At 49.6% G+C, this 18,540-nt stretch overlaps 1 protein-coding gene and 1 long non-coding RNA gene across 3 annotated transcripts in view; one reads left to right on the top strand and one right to left on the bottom strand.

The window, feature by feature from the left end:
• Positions 1–18,540, bottom strand: part of LRRC75A (leucine rich repeat containing 75A) — a 70,629-nt gene that overhangs the window by 14,396 nt on the left and 37,693 nt on the right. For both annotated transcript variants that reach the window (XM_027691102.1, XM_027691100.1), the window contains exon 3: positions 11,601–11,713. In XM_027691102.1, coding sequence (XP_027546903.1) covers positions 11,601–11,713 — 113 coding nt within the window. The remainder of the gene's footprint in view (positions 1–11,600; positions 11,714–18,540) is intronic.
• On the top strand, positions 8,850–10,907 carry LOC113971314. The gene is made up of 3 exons (XR_003535515.1): positions 8,850–8,910; positions 9,216–9,344; positions 10,696–10,907. It is a non-coding gene; the product is annotated as an uncharacterized LOC113971314 (long non-coding RNA).

Consider the following 18,540-nt stretch of genomic DNA (forward strand, 5'->3'; position numbering starts at 1 on the left):
GCCAAGGGATGACCCCACGTCTAACGCTGAAGTGTCAGACTGGAAGGGGGTGAGTCAAGTCTGTGTCTGGGTCACCCATGGGGTGAGGGGGGAACTCGGGGCCTGGCTCCCAGGGGACAGATAGAAATGCCTGGATATGAGCAGTCAGGGCTGGGCTGGAGAGGCAGGAGCCCACGCCAGGAAAGCTCCATCCCTGCTGGCTGAAAACCTCAGTCCAGCCCTTCTCCTCCCCAGAGCACGAGGAGCAGCAGTGCCTCCAGTGCTCCCTTCACCACCCCCATTTGCAGAATTATTTTACAGCATTGCTTTCACTCAAAGAGAGCAGCAGCAGGCGTGGGAGGTGGAAACTCACCCCGACAGCGAGTTGGAGCCCCGAGTCCAAGTGATGGATGAGCTCACTGAACACCTTCGTTCACCATCGCTAACGATGCACCGCGTGAAAGGGCTTGGGAAAAAAAACATTTAAAGAGCTCCTATCAAAGCTTCATCATAAAGCTTGATTCTCTTAATTGGGAAATACAGCCAGGGGTGACAGGCACGCTGGGCTGGCTGGTAATTAGATGGGCACCACTGCTGGGGAGCGATGCCTTTCCTCCACGGTGGCAGGAGCCCAGGGCAGGAGCAGCATCCAGGCTCCAGGCAAGGGACCAAATTGCCCCTCACCACCTAAAAAAGGAGCCAGGCAGCGGCTGTTTTAGACAAGACAAATAATCACGGCGTGTTTGGAGGACTACCAATGCAGGGAAGAAGCGTGTGTGGAGATTAATTATCTCACCAGCTGATTCCCTCGTTTAATAACAATTTCTACTACTCGATTCCCCGCTCCGCAGCCCAAGTTGTGAGGATTGGTTTAAATAATCCCTGCCATGTGTCAATAGAAAATCTAATTTCCACTCTGCCCAGAAGCAGAGGAGTAATTATTAAAAAAAAAAAAAAAATTACAACCCCCACACTTTTCACAGTCAAAGGCCTTTTCTAATCAGGCACAGGACTTAAAAACATACTTAAGGGAGCACAAGCACCTAAGTGCAAGGAGGTGGGAGGGGAGCGATGCCAGCAGGATGGATGTTCCCTCCGAGGGGAGGAAAACTACCAGGCTATTCCTTAGTTCAGTTGCAGGAGGAGAGAGGAAGGTGGCTTGAAATCGAAGTTTTAAATCACAGGTAGTGCCTGGGATCACCTGAAGCTTTTAAGGCTTCAGCAAGCTCAGAGAAGCGAGTCAGTGGGAAGGGATGTCCTGCTGCTGTAAATCATCTCATCCCAGCCTCAGGATTTTTCTACTTTAAATTATTTTCTAGTACTTCTGGCTGTCAGTTCCTTTGCTCAACGAGGGAACAGCAAAGGCAATTCAAGCATTTGTCGGGGTGGATATTCATCATTGTGGGGAGAGAAATGGTACTGCACAGTTTGGGTTAATTGCTTTACGTTCTGGAGCAAAACAGACAACTTGTGGAGGGCAACAAACAGGGTCAGGGCTCATTTTACAGACTGAGTCAGTGGAAAACCTTAAGCCTCTTCCAAGGTGACAGCTTGCCCTGTAGCACCTACCCGGGTGGCATTTCAAAATCCATGCATTATTTACAGTTTAGCTCCAGCAGCTTAAAAAGTAGGTCTTTGCTAACACCAGCTCCTGACTGAGCAAGGTGTGATGGGGCTGGGCTGGCACATGGGAAGCAGCTGCAGCCTCTCCATGACCAGGGAGCTGCCAGGGATAACCTCTCCCCCAGCAAAACTCAGCTGTGTGATCCCATCCATCCCAGCTCACCAGCAATTCCCCTTCAGCTGCACAGAGGAGTCATCCTGCCCAGCCAACAGTCCCACCTTCCAGATGCCACTGCAACATTCAGCAAAAATTTCCATCCCAAACTTGCCAATCTCATGCCCAAATGACTCTCAGCGGCAATGAAGAACAAAATGAGTGATTCCACCACCTGCTTACCCTCTCTGCTTGGTGTGCTTTGGGGTGTGCAAAATGCCCAGGCTTCCCAGGAAGCAGTGGAGCAGATCCCACAGCTCTCGCTCCGACAGGCGCAGGAGAAACCAAATTTCCCCTCAATATCAGCAATAAGCAAACTCCCTGGAGTTATTTGAAGATATCCCTGGAAGTATTTAAAAGGCATGTAGATGTGGCCCTTGGGGATGTGGTTTAGTGGTGGACCTGGCAGTTACACCAGTGGTTGGACTCAACCTTAGGAGGCTCTTCCAACCTTAATGATTCTGTGATTGTAGGGTGGCAGCTTCTTCAATTGCCACAAACAGCATGTTGCAGAATTATTTCTTAGCCACAGCCCTCACAAATATTTGCTCCCCTGGATTTGCAGCATTTCACCTTTCCCACCACAACAGGCCCTTTATTTGTTCGCTGTTTAGTCCCGTTTTCATCGCGCCAAAGGTCATTCCAGTGTCTCCGACTCTTTAAATTCAACAAGAAATATTGCATTTCCTTCCAAGCCTCTTGGGAAAGACAGGTCACTCTGCCAGCCAGGGCAGATTGATGTGTGCTGACATGTCAAGGGACCCTGGTAGGGGACACCCCTGGCTCAGTCGGCATCAGAGCACTTCTGCCCTCTGCAAAACAGCTAAATGGCTTTTTCTCCAAGGCTGGATCCTGTCTCAGGTCGCTCTCAGTACAGATTTCCTCTGAGGATGCCCTTTAACTGCTCAGGGCTCCCCAAAGCACTCAGGCAAGCAGAGATAGGTCACCCTGATGGAGTCAGAAGTGGGCAGAAAACTCAAGGCAGAAGGGCAGGATGCATTAAGTGAATTACAGGCTGGAGGGAGCCTCTGTAGTTCTTAGGGAATGGCAGGATGCTGCAGACTCTGGAAAAATCTCACCTCCTCACTGCACTAATGCTGGGATAGTGATAAACATCAATGCAAAGGAATAACCATCCTCAGTCCCAGCAAGGGCTAAGAATTCCAGATCCTGTGTCTGGATGTCAGTTAATGTCTGGATGTTAGTCAATATTTGGGTAAAGGATCTAGAGCTTTATTCAATTACTCCTCCCCGGCAAACCCTCCAAGCTTCCCGTGTTTGGAGCCTTCTTGAGTCTGAACTAGAGTGTTTAATGTTCTGTCCTGAAAATTCTCTGTGCTTTTGGGCCCTTTAACATCATTAAAGATGAGCTGAGTGAAAAAGGAATTCCTTCTGTTTGTTTCCAGCCAGCTACTTGCTGCTGTTGAAGCTTTGCTGTAACAATGGCACACTGGGGCTGCTCAGCTGGGCAAAGCCAGGAGCAGCTCAGGGCATCCTCCCTGCACCGCCGGGTCCATCCCGCCCTGTCTGACGCACACACACTGATTCAGGGATAAAGTGCACAACAGGAACAACCTGACACCCTGGTATTTATACCCCACTAGCCTTAAAAGAGCATTATTTAATGCAAAAGCCTCTTAGTGCTGTACATTATTGACTTTAAAATGACATAGCTTTTTTTGTTTTTCAATTTCTGTCTCATCAGGAGACATCCATCTCCAAATGGATGAAATCCTTCCCTTCCTCCCACGTGGCTTAGCCTGTGCTGTTGACCTGTGGTGGATGGTTGCTGGCCCGATCATCCTCTCCCCTCCAACGTCACACACCATTCCCACGAGGACAAAATGTTTTTGCACAGTCACAAAACGCTGGACATGCTGGATGGGATGTTTTCACATAGAGCAGCATTTTTTGAGAAGAGATTCACCAGATTTTCTACGCAGCAAGGAGGAGTGAGTGCTGTGATGCCTGCCTGGCTGCAGAGAGCTGCATCTCGGCAGGGTAGCTTCAAAGGGTTGGGATTTCCCAGGGATAAACTGGCTCCAACAGCCAGGTTGGAGCCAGTGTGGACGGGGCAGCTGCCCAGCACCACGCAGGGCCAGGGCACAGCCACAGCAGCTCACCACCACGTTCCTCATTTTTGAGAAGCAATTTAGGCATATTTAACCCCAGGTTTAACCTCCCCACCACACTCATTCAAACCCTTCTTTTGGGGTGCCAGCGCGGAGCAAAAAATCCTGGCCAGGTACTTTGGTGCGTGCAAAGGACCAGGCCCCAAAAGGTTGCTCCAGTTCAGCTATCTTGGAAAATGGACTTTCCACAAACAAAGGAGCCCCTGACCAGGCAGTTTTGAAGTCACACAGACCATCAGAGAGCAAAACTACAGAAGGCACTGTGCTTCCAGCCATGCATGTGCCAAAGGGAATAAATTCAAGAGGCAGGAGCCCAGAAGCAGCATCATGCAGAGGAGCACTGAGAACTGAACAAGTGACAGGTCAAATCATGGTTGTTCCAATCCCAGCTATAAAAGAAATAGAAAGTCACATCTTGAGTCACTATAAAACGTCCAAAGAGTCCCAGACTGGCAGACACAGGAAATGCCCCATGGCCATGGAGGAGATTGAGGTGAGAAGGACAGAGGTGATGAAAAGTGCACTCCTCGGATATGAACTGTAGAATTATCCACATCCAAATATTTCTCCCAACTCCTTGCTGGTACCTCTAAAGGTTTCCTTTTTTTCCTTTTTGTTTGGCCATGGTGCATGCCTTGAACCCCAGTAAACCTGCTTGTTTGCTTGGCAAAGAGCCGGATCCCACAGCGCTGCTGGAACCAGCCCCCCCTGCTCTTCAGGACCGCAAGTTTCCAAACATTTCTGCCAAAGGAGAGAAAATATTCCAGGTTTATGCATGCTGGCTCAGCGTGAACCAGACCAAACCAAAGGTATCTCCCAAAGGAGCTGCTGTAGGTGCCAGGAATCCTCAGCCCTGCGTGATGCCAGTGCTGAGGGATTTGTGCTGTGGGCACAACTGGGATTTGCTCCATGGGGGCCGAGCACCCTCTGATACAGAGGGAACATCACACCCCACCCTGCTATTGCTGGCATTAATAACTCATGAATAAGGCTGAATAAAGTGCTTTATAAGTCTGAGTTTGATGCCTCAGAAGAGGCCAAGCAAACACATGAGACAGGCAGGATGCACCATAAGCCAGCTGATGCCAGTGGCACCCCTGACCACAGCCATGCTGGGGCACACAGGACACGGCCCCAAGCTGCAAAATCACTCAGAACATCTCTGACAGCAGCCAAGGGGGAGGTTTCTTTTGTCTTGCTCATCCTCCCCTTGTTTTCCACTCTCTCTCCCAAAATCTTAGCTCCCTTCTGACTTGTGGGTCACTCCAGGTCTTCCCATCACATTAAGTCATCATCTATCAGTGGAGGATTACTCAGTGCCTGTGGTTAACCCTCCCCATTCCCAGTTAGCCCTGCTCAGGCAGGGACACCCCTTTGCACCAAGTGGCTCTGCAGGACCTGCTCTCCTGGGACTCCCCCCTGTATGGCCAACGAGTAGCCTGGTGACAAGAGACAACCAGACATCAGACACCTTGCAAGACACTTTTGGTGGCCATTCAATATTTCCAGAGGAAAACCTGGTCTGCCTCAGCCAGGCTGGGATTTGAGTGCTGAACCACAACAATACTCTGAGAATAAATTCCAATTTCCAAACCTCAGCCACAAGAGCAGGGTAGGACGTGCTTGGAGGTGGCCTCTCTTAGGGCAATTAACAGAAATAATATAGTGAATAACCACAATGTTTCTATGCTGCAGGGTACACAGAGGGGGGAGGCTCTGCTTCACCCCAGCACAGCTCTTAATAACAGTCTCTAGGCACAGGCAGGCAGCAGTTGGTATTTAGTGCCCACCCTGGGAATGAATTGCTTCCCTCCTGCATCCTCACTGCAATCATCGTGTCAGAGACAACCCAAGCTCTGTGTCACAGCCACAGGTGGCTGGAGCTTGGTGACAACACGCCTGGGCAAGGACAAGGACAAACACTGGCAACCACAGGGTGCAGAGGGCTACAGCCTGTCCTGCCCCGGGGGTGATCCATCTTCTTGAGCCATCACCAAATCGCAGCCACCAAAGCAGGTATTTAGCTCCTGAGGAGGATGACAGCACAAGGATTCATGGACTCAGTGACCACGAGGCTGCAGACCTTTGTTGTTGTGATACAACCCAGTAAAGGTCAGAAGATCCACCACGGCCAGGAGCACTTCTGTCCCTCACCCACCTCCTCCTGTGGGATGCAGGACCCACCTGTACGCCAGGGCCCAGCATCCCACTGATGAGGCCTCAGTTCCCAACCCCAGGCAGCCCAAAGAACCACCAAGAATCAGAACTTTGCTTTTCTCCACATGCACAAAGCCTCAGGCCATGCTGGAAATGTTTGGAAATTGCCTGTTTTCCACTGCAAAAGGTGGAGCGATTTAGAACACCCCCTGAAATCACAGCACCAGACAATAACTCATTCTGGGCTTTGTGGCATTTTCTCCACGTCCTGTAAAGCACTTTGCTGTTGTCTCCCTTCTGCTCTCTGGGACAGTCGTGTAACACAGGGTACAACAACGTCCCACGGACACAGAGAGCAGGGATCGCCCACACGCGCGTTCCCGAAGGCTTTGGATCACAAATCCTCTGCTCTCCTGCAGCAGTTGCCAGCAGCCTGCTGTGCACACACAGACACACAGAGGGATTCTAATGAAGAGGAGACACTGCATAATTCCTGCTCCAGCCTCCTCCCACCGACAGCGGATTTGTGTCGGATGCTCTGAAGGGACCGTTTGTTGCAGGAGCTACAACTTCTCCTATCGCTCGCCCACAAGCTGCCGGCAGCAGCGGAGGATTTCCATCCACAAACGTTCTCTTTCTGTTTTCAAAAGGGCTTCTCCCTTGAAAACTCCCTTTTTTTTTTTTCCTTATAAAGGAATTCAAGCAGGCACTGCAAGCAAGTATGAAAGAACCAGTGCCCAGCATTCCTCCAGGACAGAAATGTTTTGTGCCCCTGATGAAATTAGGAGTGGGATGTTAGAAGATCATTCCTACCAACAAAATAAGGCCGCTCAGCCTCCACAAGTTCATCACTAAATCAAAACACCCTTTTCTTCTGTTTTAACAGGTCTCTGTACCTGGATGCCAAGTGCAATGGAGAACATTCAACCCACAGGTAACCAGGGGTTAAAATCTGCCACAGCCTGATGGAGTCTCCTGATTTCCAAGAGGTGCCCCAAACTGTTTGTTTGCCCTTTTAGCCAGGTTCTTTCAAGTTGATTTCTAACTACTTCACCTCAGAGAGTCTTAAGAGAGGAAAGGGGAGTTCAGGCTGACTCCCAGGCTGGCCCTGCCATCAGCAGAAAGGACAAGTGGCAAAGAGAAGAGAGTTGGCTGGAGCTAAGTAAAGCCACCTGCAAAATCTTTTTAGGAGGTTCTCTGCTTATTGCAGAGCAACAACAGAATTAGAAAATCCACAAATTTGGGTCCAGATTGACCTCATTTAATAACAGTGCTCAAACTGAGCTGCTTCACCCTAAATTCTTCCATGCTTCGTGCTCCGGTGGCATCAACAAGGAACCGTGGGTTTTACCTGATGCAAAATGGGGCTAGATTTGGAGTTATGATATGAATTATCAATATTCCTTCAGCTGGTGCTCACTGCTCAGCCCAGGGGGGAAGACACCACTGTTCCATCCTCCCTGCTGCATCCCTGGCTCGTTTGTATCGCTCCTGGACACAGCAGCAACACAGGACAGCAACAGTAATGGGATATCCCAAAGGGATAGGAAAGACGTGGCAAAGCCCCAGGGAAACACCTCCTCCCTCCCCACAGAGCATCCAGCCTGTTCTCCAAAGCAATTACAGGCACGTGGAGCTTTGATTCCCAGTTTTGCTTTTGTGATGCTGAAGCGAGCACTTGGCAGCAGGAGGAGCAGGGAGATTCCAGGATCCGATTCAACACTTGCTAGTTAAACACTGGACTGTAATCGTGGCCCTAGGCCCAGGGACACTCAAATTACTTTTGCAGGCTGGCTTCATTCTCCTGCTATTGGCTATCCTCTCATCCTGGATGTTTAATGCATGCAATTCAGAGGGAGGCACAGAGACAGCAAGGGAGAGCCAGACAGATTTATAATATGCAAAAAAAAATAAGGTCATTTGGCACAGGTTTGGGTGCTCTGGTGCCAGGCAACACAGCAGAGCAGGGCAGCCAAGGCTGAGAGCGTCTCCCTCCATTTAGCTCTGTCTGTGCACACACAGGCTGGACGTGATGCCTGGGATGAGATGGAACTGGGAAGCACGAGCCTCTCCCTCTGCCTACACAGCAGGCTGCCTGACCACAGCACGACTGACTGCAAAATCAGCTCCAGCCCCCTCTATCATCCATCCCCATCCTCCTCCTCCGGCTGCTCCACTTCCCATTATCACCTGTAATGGATACGGCAGTCACGGAATAAAGAAAAGCAATTTTCCCTTGTAATTATTTTGCCATATTTCTGGTGAGATTAATTACAGCTATTTGGCTTTGCTCAGCACTCAGTTGAGCTGTGAAGGGCTCTCATCACGCTGGCGAGACCTCAGCAAAGGTACCAGGGGGTCCCAGGAGCTGGTCCAGGAGGGACTGATCCACCCCTCTGCTGCTGGCTATGTCCCCCACTGCCCAATGGAAATGCCAACAGGCACTCAGTGAAGAAGGAATGCTATCCCACTAAAAATTTGACTCTGTGCATCCAAGGAGGTGGCAATACAATGACATCCAGAAGCCACCGCCCCTTCAGCATCCCACTTTGTCTGAGACCCCCTTGATCCCACAACTTTGGATCAAAGAGAGGGATCAGCACTGCACTAATGTAGCCATCTCCTACAAATGCACTCCCACCGTTCCCAATTGTAGGGATAATTAAACTCCAGTTCCTTCCCAAACCTTTCCAGCACTTCCAGCCCAGCTGCAGGGGACAGGGGACTGTGGAGCACAGTCGTGAGCTCGGAGAAATGATGCCTCCTAATAAAGCCCTGCCATGGAGGATGATGTGTGTGTTTGGGCTTGTCAGGAGGCAGTGCAGTAATGACTGTGCCTCTGCAGATGGGACCCAGGAGCACAAGGTATCATCAAGATACAGATTCCTAATCAACAAAGCATTCCCCAGGAACTCTGCAGCTCTGCACTGGGAGTTCTCCATGATGGGTTCCACTGCCCCTGCTGTTATCCTTCAGCAATCCCTAATCCATATTATCAGCAGGGAACCAGGGACAAAGCCAAAACATTCATGACAAGGACTAGAATCACTGTGCAGGAGATGAGAGACCACATCCAAACATAGAGCTAATGCTTCCTGTGGGTGCATCCTCCAGGGAAGTCACAACACAGGACAGGGAGTGACTCCAAATTGTCCCTTTCTAACCCCAAGGTTGTCAGAAGACTTCCTCTCCAACAAGAAGGAGAGAAAATTAAAAGAAAGAACTAAGAAAGAGCAAAGAAAAAGGAGAAATGGCTTAAGAAAGTGTCATTCACACGTGCAGCCCATAGATGTTACAAAGTCGGTGCTGCAGGGAGGAGGAGGGGAGGGAAAGGAAAAACCATCATCTCTTCTGCAGCAGCCCCTGTCCTGTTTTCCCCAGCTGGAGCTAGGAGTGGCAGGAGGAGCAGCCTCAGGGCAGAGCACTGATGGGGTGTGGATGGCCAACAGACACACAAAAAAGTGTGGAAAATTAATATTTGAAAGTTCCTGAAACGTTTGACAGCAGGGCTGAGTCAAGGCAACACCAACACTTGGGAATAGGACCCCATTACTCCCTTGGAAGCATCTCAGGGCACTGGCAAACCCCAGCCAGAGTGGGGACTCTGGGGAAATACCTGCTGTGCAAGGAATCAACTTACACAGAGATCAGGAGCATCCCTGGCAGGGGAATTGCCAGCACATGAATAAAGCAGTGAGTGCTCCAGCACAGGGAAGACAAGACAGATGCTCTCTCTAGTCTCCTTATAACCTCTACATCATGGCATTTAGACCTTAGCAAAAGGCTGACCTCAGTTTCCAGTAAAGGGCTGGCTTCAACTCACAGAGCATCTAAACCAGAAACCCAGGCAAATCCCATCCTCCAAACCCTGGCCTGGGCAGAGCCAGCAGCCAGTGTCCCATGTTCCCACTGTGTCCCATGTTCCCAGCCCTGGGGTCGTTGCCATGTGGTCAGGGCCTCATTTACTGCTGAAACCTCATCCCTGCAGTTAAAACCGTGAAAAACCTCAGCTATTCCCTGGCTGCTCCAAGGAAAGGCAAGTGTTCCAGCAGCCTTGTCAGATAAAGCCCTGCAAATCTCTGGCACAAGGATGTGCTCCCACAGCCGCTCCAAGCTGATGATTAAGGACAGGGATTGGCAATTAAAGACAGAGTGGCACAAAGCGCTGCCTTAAATTTTTTCATTTTCAAGAATTTCTTGTGTTTTGGGCTGCAGAGAGCTCCCCACTGCCCCATCACCGTAACTTTGATAATGCCCTGATGGGGTGACATGGGGTGTGCATTTCCTATTCTAATCAAGAAAAAAACCCCAGAGGGCAATGAGCTCCCGGGTCATTACCCAGCTCCGTGTGCTGAGCCCAGCCCGAGGGACACATCCCCAACATGCTCCCTCTGTTTCTGATGATTTATTGGAAAGAGCAAATTTTAGTCACCAGTACACCTTAAACATGCTCAACACCAAAAGCAGTTCCCACTGCTAATGAAATGGAGGTGTTTCTCCACGTTTGATTCTCTAAGGACAGCAGTGTGTAAGGGTGCTGAGCCAGATCTCCAGGATATATGGCCCTAATCCTATTAGGCCATGCAATCCTTTATTTGCTTGTATCTGTTTTCCTCCTGTGTCCATGTTCCTCCCCTCTTATCTTTCCAGACCCAGTTTTCTCACTGGATTAGTTTCCACTATGGCTACAAACAGCATCTTCTACAACAGGGACCAGAACTCTCTTGGAACCAGGAGCCAGCACTTGGAATCCTGACTTTGCCAGATTGTGGCTTCTTTTCCATTTCTTGCCTCCTTATACAAAAATAGTAAATATATAATGCATAACATCACGGAAAACAAGGAGCTCTTTCTATTCCCTTCAGCCTCATCTACAGGTTTCTTGGCTCTGTGGATCCAGGATGCTTTGCTGAGGACCTGGATGAGGAGGTGACTGGGGTCGTCATCTCCCCATTTTTAATAAAAAAATTCCTTTTGTGTAAACACACTGCAAGCCACAGTATGCATGGTGCCTGTACATTAATTACCACCTAATTAGGATGTCTTGGAGCAGTTTGTCTGCTGCTCTCCAATGCCCAGCATGGGATGTTTGGAGGATGGATGGTTCAGGTTTTCCAGCCTGTTCCTTCTTCCCTGGGTGCTACTGTGCTGCTCTCTGGAAACCAGGATGCAACGGGGAAAGGAAAATGGAAAAGGAGGAAAACACCTCTGGTTCAGCATGAAGCAACCTGATAACACAACCACAAATGGGGAAACACTGGTGAGACTGAAGACAATAGAGGATTCTGGAGGTTGTTGCAAGCTGGGAGGTTTTGACATCCTGGCTCCTTCCAGGAGCATTTAATGGCTTTGAGCACTTCCCAAATCGTGGTGGATTTGTTCCTCCCATCACTGCAGGCAGCTCCCACCAGCACCCACATTTGCACAGCACAGCTAAAAGCAACACGAAAAATCCCTTTTCCTGCTCTCCTGAGCCTGTGGTGGCCTTGAGGGTGCAAGGACCAGGCTGGGGACGACGATCCACGGGGGTGACAGCGGTTTCCAAACTGACTCACCAGGACTGTGGCTTCCTCTTCATGATGCCCTGGCGTCTCCACTGCGAGTGGGGGCTCAGGTGGTACGTGAGCTGCCGGCAGAGCTTCTCCATGGCCCCCAGGGAATCCCCTTCCTGCAGAGACAAGGGAAGGACACCAGGTGAGGGGTCTGCAGTGTGGCCATCACACCCAAGGGATGCTCCAACCCCAAAGAGCTGGCACCATGCTGGAACCATGCTCCAAACTCTGTAAGGGGGGAAAAAAACCCCTCTGATTGATAAGAAGCTGCAAGGATGCACCGTTATCATTTGACACTACGCAATAGCTTTCAGCACTAAAATTTTACAGAGATGGATTAAATAAAGCAAACTACCCATCCATTACTGTCAGAACTGCTTCACAGAAGAGCAAACAGGGGCTTTGTGAGCTGATGGAGATCTTGGGAACAGAGCTCAGCAGAAACTCTCAAAACATTTATTTTTTAGGAAAAAAGAGGCTTGAAGGAAAACAGGGATTTTGGTGTCCTCTGAATTTCAAGTAAAATTTCCACCACAAAGGATACCGGCTTGGAAAACTTTAATTCTGGTTAAATTTTGGTTCCTAAACTTTGGAAATTTTGGTTCCTAAAAATAAAACAAAATACAATCCCCAGTATCTGGACTGTTCAATCATGTTTCATTTCGAGATCTTCACATACGTGATGTGACATCCAATAACATAAACCACCCATCCTGCTCTGCCTCACTTGCTCTCTGAAAGGTCACAAGCAGAGATTAACCTGACCTAAAGTTCAATAATGATAAAAAAGATCAAGATGTGACAATTGGCAGTGTCTGCCTGGTTTTATCAAACTGCTGCATCATGAAACAGAGAAGACACAGAAACTTAAACAGGAAACCCTACGATAAGCACTCGGTCTGGGGTCTTTGATCACAGAGATGGCTCAGGATTTTTGGTGTGCTGGGACAAGCTAGGCAGGGATGATGAGGAAGATGCTGAGGAAGATGCTGCTGGACACCCAATTACTGCTGCCTTCATGTCCTCCCTGCCCAGGTGCCCCGGCAGAGCTGTGAGCTCGTGTTTCATGCAGCCTAATTTATGCAATGTATTCTCCCCCTCGCCTCCGAGTCAGCAGAGCAGGACCGGCCTTATAAAGACATCATAAATATTAAATTACCAAGGAGCAGTAGGGATTTTGACAAATCACCTCTGGGTGCACAGGGAAACAATTACATCAGGTTTTCTCAGGGTAAAAAAACCCCAACAAACAGGACACGAAGGGCGTCTCTACAGATGGCTGGAGCAGAAACACCAGTGCGGGACTTGTGGTTTTTAGTTTCTCCGTTCAATCCACTCTGTAAGAACGAAGTCTCAACATAAATTGGGGTAGTTTATTCCCAGACATGTCCAAGTGCCTACGCAGTGACTACCATTAATCAAAAGCTGATTTAATGCAGGGGTGATACCTTCCCAGCTCCATCTGCTCCAAAGGCACGCAGTGACAGGTGATTTCAGCAGCCCAGGTAGAAACTCCAGATCCACAGATACCAGCAGGGCACGGTGTATGGAAAACACTGTGTCAGCACGAGCTGGGAACAGCGTGAGCCAGGAGCCATTTCCCACCTGGGCTCCTCAAGCGTTTGATGGACGTACCTCCCGATTCCCAGGAAATATGGGTTTAAGAGCATATTTAAACCCATACTTTTCAACACCTCATTTATCACCACGCTTAAGTGGAAACAAGGGTTTTAATCCCACAGATTTCAACGGGATGTCAGCCTATGCTAAACCTCAGGCATGCCCACAGCTCCTCTCCCGCCGGCGACCCTGCGGCAAGAACCAGGTACTGCTCTGGGCCTGGGGGTGGGTGAACCCTGGGAGCCTCAGCCTGGCAAATTAACACACGTAAAAAAAAAATATGAAAGACAAGGTTTTATTTCATGTTTTCCACCGGAAGGTCTGGAAACACATTGCAGTCATTCCTTAATTAAAGCCTCAACACATTTTGGGAAGGTAACAGCACACGCCGCTCCCTCCCAGCGCTCTCTGCCAGCAACACCTTCCTCGCTGTGTAACCAGCATCCCCAGAGCGAGATGAAAACACCACGAGTTTTGACACCTCCCTATTTTTTCTACCTTTGTGTAATACCCACAGCAAGCTGCCAGGTGCCATCAGCTTTCATTTTATCTGTTTTATTTGTTTTCAGCTGTTCTCTTGCAAAGCACCGCAGCAGCCCCTGAAATAGCAGTGTCCACCCTTGGCGCTGCACGGGGGTTCCCACGTCCCAGCCTTCCCTGCATGCCCTGAAAAAAACTCCTTGTTGAGAAGGAAACAATGTGCTAAAATGGTGTGGAGTAAGTACACAGTGTTGACATTCTGTGCTGCAAATTACGTCCAACATAACCCTGAAAGAGACAATTAAATTTGTCTCCAGTATTATCTCCCAACAACTGAACTGCTGGGGAAGTGAAATGATGCGCAAGAGAATGTAGAAAAGAAGCTGAGAAAGTAAAAACCCCAAATTTTTGCTGGTACAAATGTGACAGAACCATCTTTTCTCTCCAATAAGAGGCTTTTCCCCTTCAGCTGCCAGACCTCTGGTGCAGTGGGTCCAGGTGGCTGGTGGAAGCTCAGACCTGAATTACACATCAAACTGATTTCTGAGAACTTCAGCCCAAAGAATTCCTCTCAACAGAACCCAGCAAATCGTCCATCAGCACCGACACAGCACACTGAGGGGGGTCCAAGGAAAGAGGCTACAGCAGGGCAAAGTGTTTTAATCCTCTATATCAGCAACCACACCCAGCTCATCCTTCCATGGTCATCCCAAACAGACCACTCTTTCAGCATTTTTTCTTTACAAGTTCAGCTCCCAAACCCTGCACATACTGGGCTACTTCTATTTTTGAGTTTTAAAACATGATTTAGAGAACATAGTTTCTACACACACCAACTCATGCATGGTCTGTAGCTAAGCGCTCCAGTTAAACACTGGGATAAACAAACTGCCCATTTCAGAGCCCTCAAAAGACACATTACTTCTGCACATCTCATTCCCATCACTGCACTTCACCTGCCCATGGGCGAGACACAAACCTTCCTGCTTCAAGAACCCACATTTTTGAGGCACTTTCCAGAACCTCTGCAATTCCTCCTGAGAGTTTGCAGGAGTCTCCAGAGCAGCCCCAGGTGTGATCCCTGGCACACGAGGGCTGCCCTGGGCTGCACAGAACTTGCGTGCAGGAGAAGGGAGTTTTGCTGGTGCAGTGCCAAAAGCTCCTCTTACGGTCTAAACAAAAGCTTGTTCACTGTTTATGATCCAAGTCTATCAGGAAACAATTGAAGCTGACGCACACCCTGGTGGGACTGAGCCCAAGAGACTGTTTGAAAACTGAGTCAGCTTAAAAATCAGCCCAGCTTGCCTGTGTTGGCAAAGTTTTAACCTCGCTGCCTGTACCATCAGCATCCTGAGGCATGATGGAAGAGAAGCCCCAAACCCCACCGGGCAGGCAGATCCTGCTGCCATCCTGCCTTGCTGCTTCCAGTGATTAATTGCTTCCCACAAAATGAAAAGTACCAGCCAAAAGGTCTTTTTGCCCCATCTACTCCAGTCTGGATCACATCACTCATGCGAGGTCAGTTTAAAGCTGGGGTTTTGTGGTCAGAGGGTGCATGAGTGGCAGGGCAGACTTCCCTCAACCCGCAGAGACCAAAACCCACAGCGCTGGCTTTTGGCAAACACCGCCTGCCCTTTCCACAAAAAGGGCAATAATAAAGCACAAGGAGCACGTTGTCCCACCACCAGACCCAAACTGCAGCATTAATCATTCCTGAAATAACACACAGGGATGAATCTCTAGCAAAGACATCACCAGTGACACCACATAAGATCTGGCCCTTCCAACATCAGGCATTCGTGGGTACGTGCGTGGGAAAGTGCATTTGGTACTCTGGTTTCCAAACTCTGGGAGGAAAACTGCGGAACATCTCAGGGTTGGGGAGATAGAACAGACCACACAGAGAGCTCAGCTGAGAGTGCTGCCAGGAAAAAGCCTGTTTCATAGAGCTGGGATATGGCCTTTCCCTTAGCACTGTGCTCACAAGCCAGCAGACAAATGCTGGTAAGAGGCTGGTGACAAGCTCAGCTGAGCTCCCCAGAGATCCATCAGCCACACATCTGGAAATATCCGTGAGTTCACAAAAACTCTCGGTGCCATGGTGTTGCACACATGTGTACAGATCCTGCATCGACAGATTCCTGTGTCACACAGAGCAGAACTCCTGTGAGCAGCACCCAAACGGGGGCCAAAGCCTCACTGCAAGAAGTGGGAATATTTTATGGCACTTGCTTTCCCATCTTGGCTGCCCAGCTGGAAAGCTCTGAGGAGATGTGAGCACGTCACACAGCACCCTGGCTCTCGGCAAGGCTCAGGGAGCCCATGAAGCCCAAGCCCAGGTGGTGCAAAATTCAGCTCAGGGAAGCAGATTTTGGGCAAAATCTTGGTTTCTATTCAACTGTGTCCCCCCCAAGCTGGCAGAGACCCAGCAGAGCTCCCGGCCATCAGGCACGAGGCAAAGCCTGGGTCGGAGGAGGGATGTGGGGAAAATTGAGAGCAGAGGCTCTTCCCTGCAAAGGGCCCCTTTCCCCATCGTTCTCCTCTGCCTTTGCCTGCCCTGGAGAAGCAAAGGGCTGCTCACTGCTGGGAGGAGCCCAGAGATTCATGAGATTTTAATCCCTTAACAGATTTCAGCTGGGACAGGGATTCATGGCACATGCCCCATCTGCAATCCACAGCCAGCCCCGCGCCAGCGGGATCCTGTTCAACTGGAAAACGGGGGGAGCGGCACGAGCTGAGCCCCGTCTGTCCCCATGGGGGAGGGGGTGCTCCAGGCATGTGCTGGGGACCACCAGGGTCCTGCTGCTGGCTCCAGCCCTGGAAGGGGACCTCTGGATGAAGGGCTGGAACTCTGGATGAAGAACCAGGAATCAGTCAAACTCCAGGGATAAGCGAGAGCAGGTGGAGGCCAAGAGCCAGGATCACCACATTGTGTCCTGACAAACCTGCCCTGGTTTCTGCAGGGGGACCAGTTTTATCCTCACTGATGGTGTAAAATGTGGTGTAGAGGGGAAACCATCCAGCCTCCACCCACATCCCACAAGAGATCCCGTGGGCAAGGCATCACCCAGCATCTGCACACCACCTTTAACCACTAATGAGCCATCCCTGGACATGTTCCTCGCTCTGCCAGAGAGGGAGGGGCTAATTGGAAGCAGAGGGATTACACCATGGGAAAGCAAACACGGGATGAACAGGACCATGGTTCCACTGGGAAAAACAACCCTGGAGTCACTGCCTGCCCTCCTTGCATCACCACGTGGCAACAACTCCTGGGCAATGCAAGACATAAGATTTGGGTTCACAAACTGCTCCAGAAGAAGCAGCCAGAGAACTCAGAGGAGGACACAAAGCATACGAAAGCCTCGTGATAAAGATGTTATTGCAAATTAATTTGTTTTCATTAAGAAATTAATCACCCGCTCCTCCTCCAGCAGCAGAATCCCTGGTGATGTGCAGAGCCCAGGGGGGCTGCACTGGGGCCAAACATCGTGTAAAATAGGCCAACGTTAATGATTAAAGAGCCCTGGTGAAGAATTCCTGCTGCAGCACAGCAGGGGATTGACCCAAATTAGAACAATTAGCCATTGTCTGCAGGCGGAGGAAGCGACAGGTTTTTTTTGTGTCATTACACAGTCCCACATTTCTGTCACTCACAATCAATCCCGGGGAAATTAAAAAAAAAAAAAAAGTGCTGTCCTGCAAATCTTAACACACAAGAACTTCCATACTGGGCTCTCCCAAATCGTGATTTTGACTTGATTAAAAAAAAAATTTTTTTCCCTTCTTGGTTTCTTTTTAAAAACTTTTCAAACTTGCAGCATCACTTTCTGGATGCTGCAGGACTTGCAGTTGCTGCTCTGATGCACAAAAAGCTCTGGTCAGGCACAAACCATTGCAGCCACAAGCCAAGGAAACTGCACTCATCCTGGGAGCACCATTCCTGCATATGAAATATTTGGTGTGGAAACCCCTTCCATTTGCTTTCCATACAGTTCAGTAGAGGGTAAAACATGATCTATTTCATGCAAAAAATACAGAGTGATAGATTTCCTTCCAAATCCTCCTCCTTGGGGTTTTTTTTGTGTGTCTTGGGTGATTAGCTAGGACAATGGGATAATAGTTCAGACTATTAAGCAAAAAAACCCAAACGGCTGAGAGACAAAAAACCCTATGTTCACAATGATAAATGGAGTTATTACACAGTTAAACAAAGGCATAAAATAGTGAGAGATGCTCTGGGAAGCCCTAGGACAGATCATCCTCAATGGCTTTAATGTGTATCAAATCAGTTATTAAAAAATCAGCAAGAAGCAAAAGAGAGCAAATCCCCAGTAACCCGTGCTGGTGTAGGGATAGAGTCTGGAGAGGATGACAACGAAATGAAGAGGAAATGTTGCCTCACCACTGTGAAATGGCCCCACATGCGAAGGTTTCACACGCTGTGAGGTCCCTGACACATCCTAAAGCTGATGGGACACAGGGACCTCCAAACACCTGCTGGGAAGGCAGCAGGAGAAGGCACAGGGAGACATCCCAGGGAATCAGAGCCGCGCCCGCCACCCACCAGCCCAGAGCGGGTGAACCCCCCCATAACCCAGGTCAACACAGTGGCTGGGAGAAAGCTCTGCCCACCCAAAACCTGCAGCTGCTCCTGTGGCCCCAAAATGTCTTTCCCTGGCTGCTGGCACCAGAACTGCATCCTGCTCCCCGGCCCGGGCCCCGGCGCTTAACAGAATCCGAATTTACGACGCCTTCCCTTTTGATGTAGTCACGTGGAGCTGAAGTCATCTAATGGCTTGCTGGTTTTCTTTTTTTCTTCCCTTTCTTCTTTTTTTTCCCT

The sequence above is a fragment of the Neopelma chrysocephalum genome, unplaced genomic scaffold (assembly GCF_003984885.1).
Source record: "Neopelma chrysocephalum unplaced genomic scaffold, ASM398488v2 Primary Assembly neopelma1_82, whole genome shotgun sequence".
NCBI classification, from domain to species: domain Eukaryota; kingdom Metazoa; phylum Chordata; class Aves; order Passeriformes; family Pipridae; genus Neopelma; species Neopelma chrysocephalum.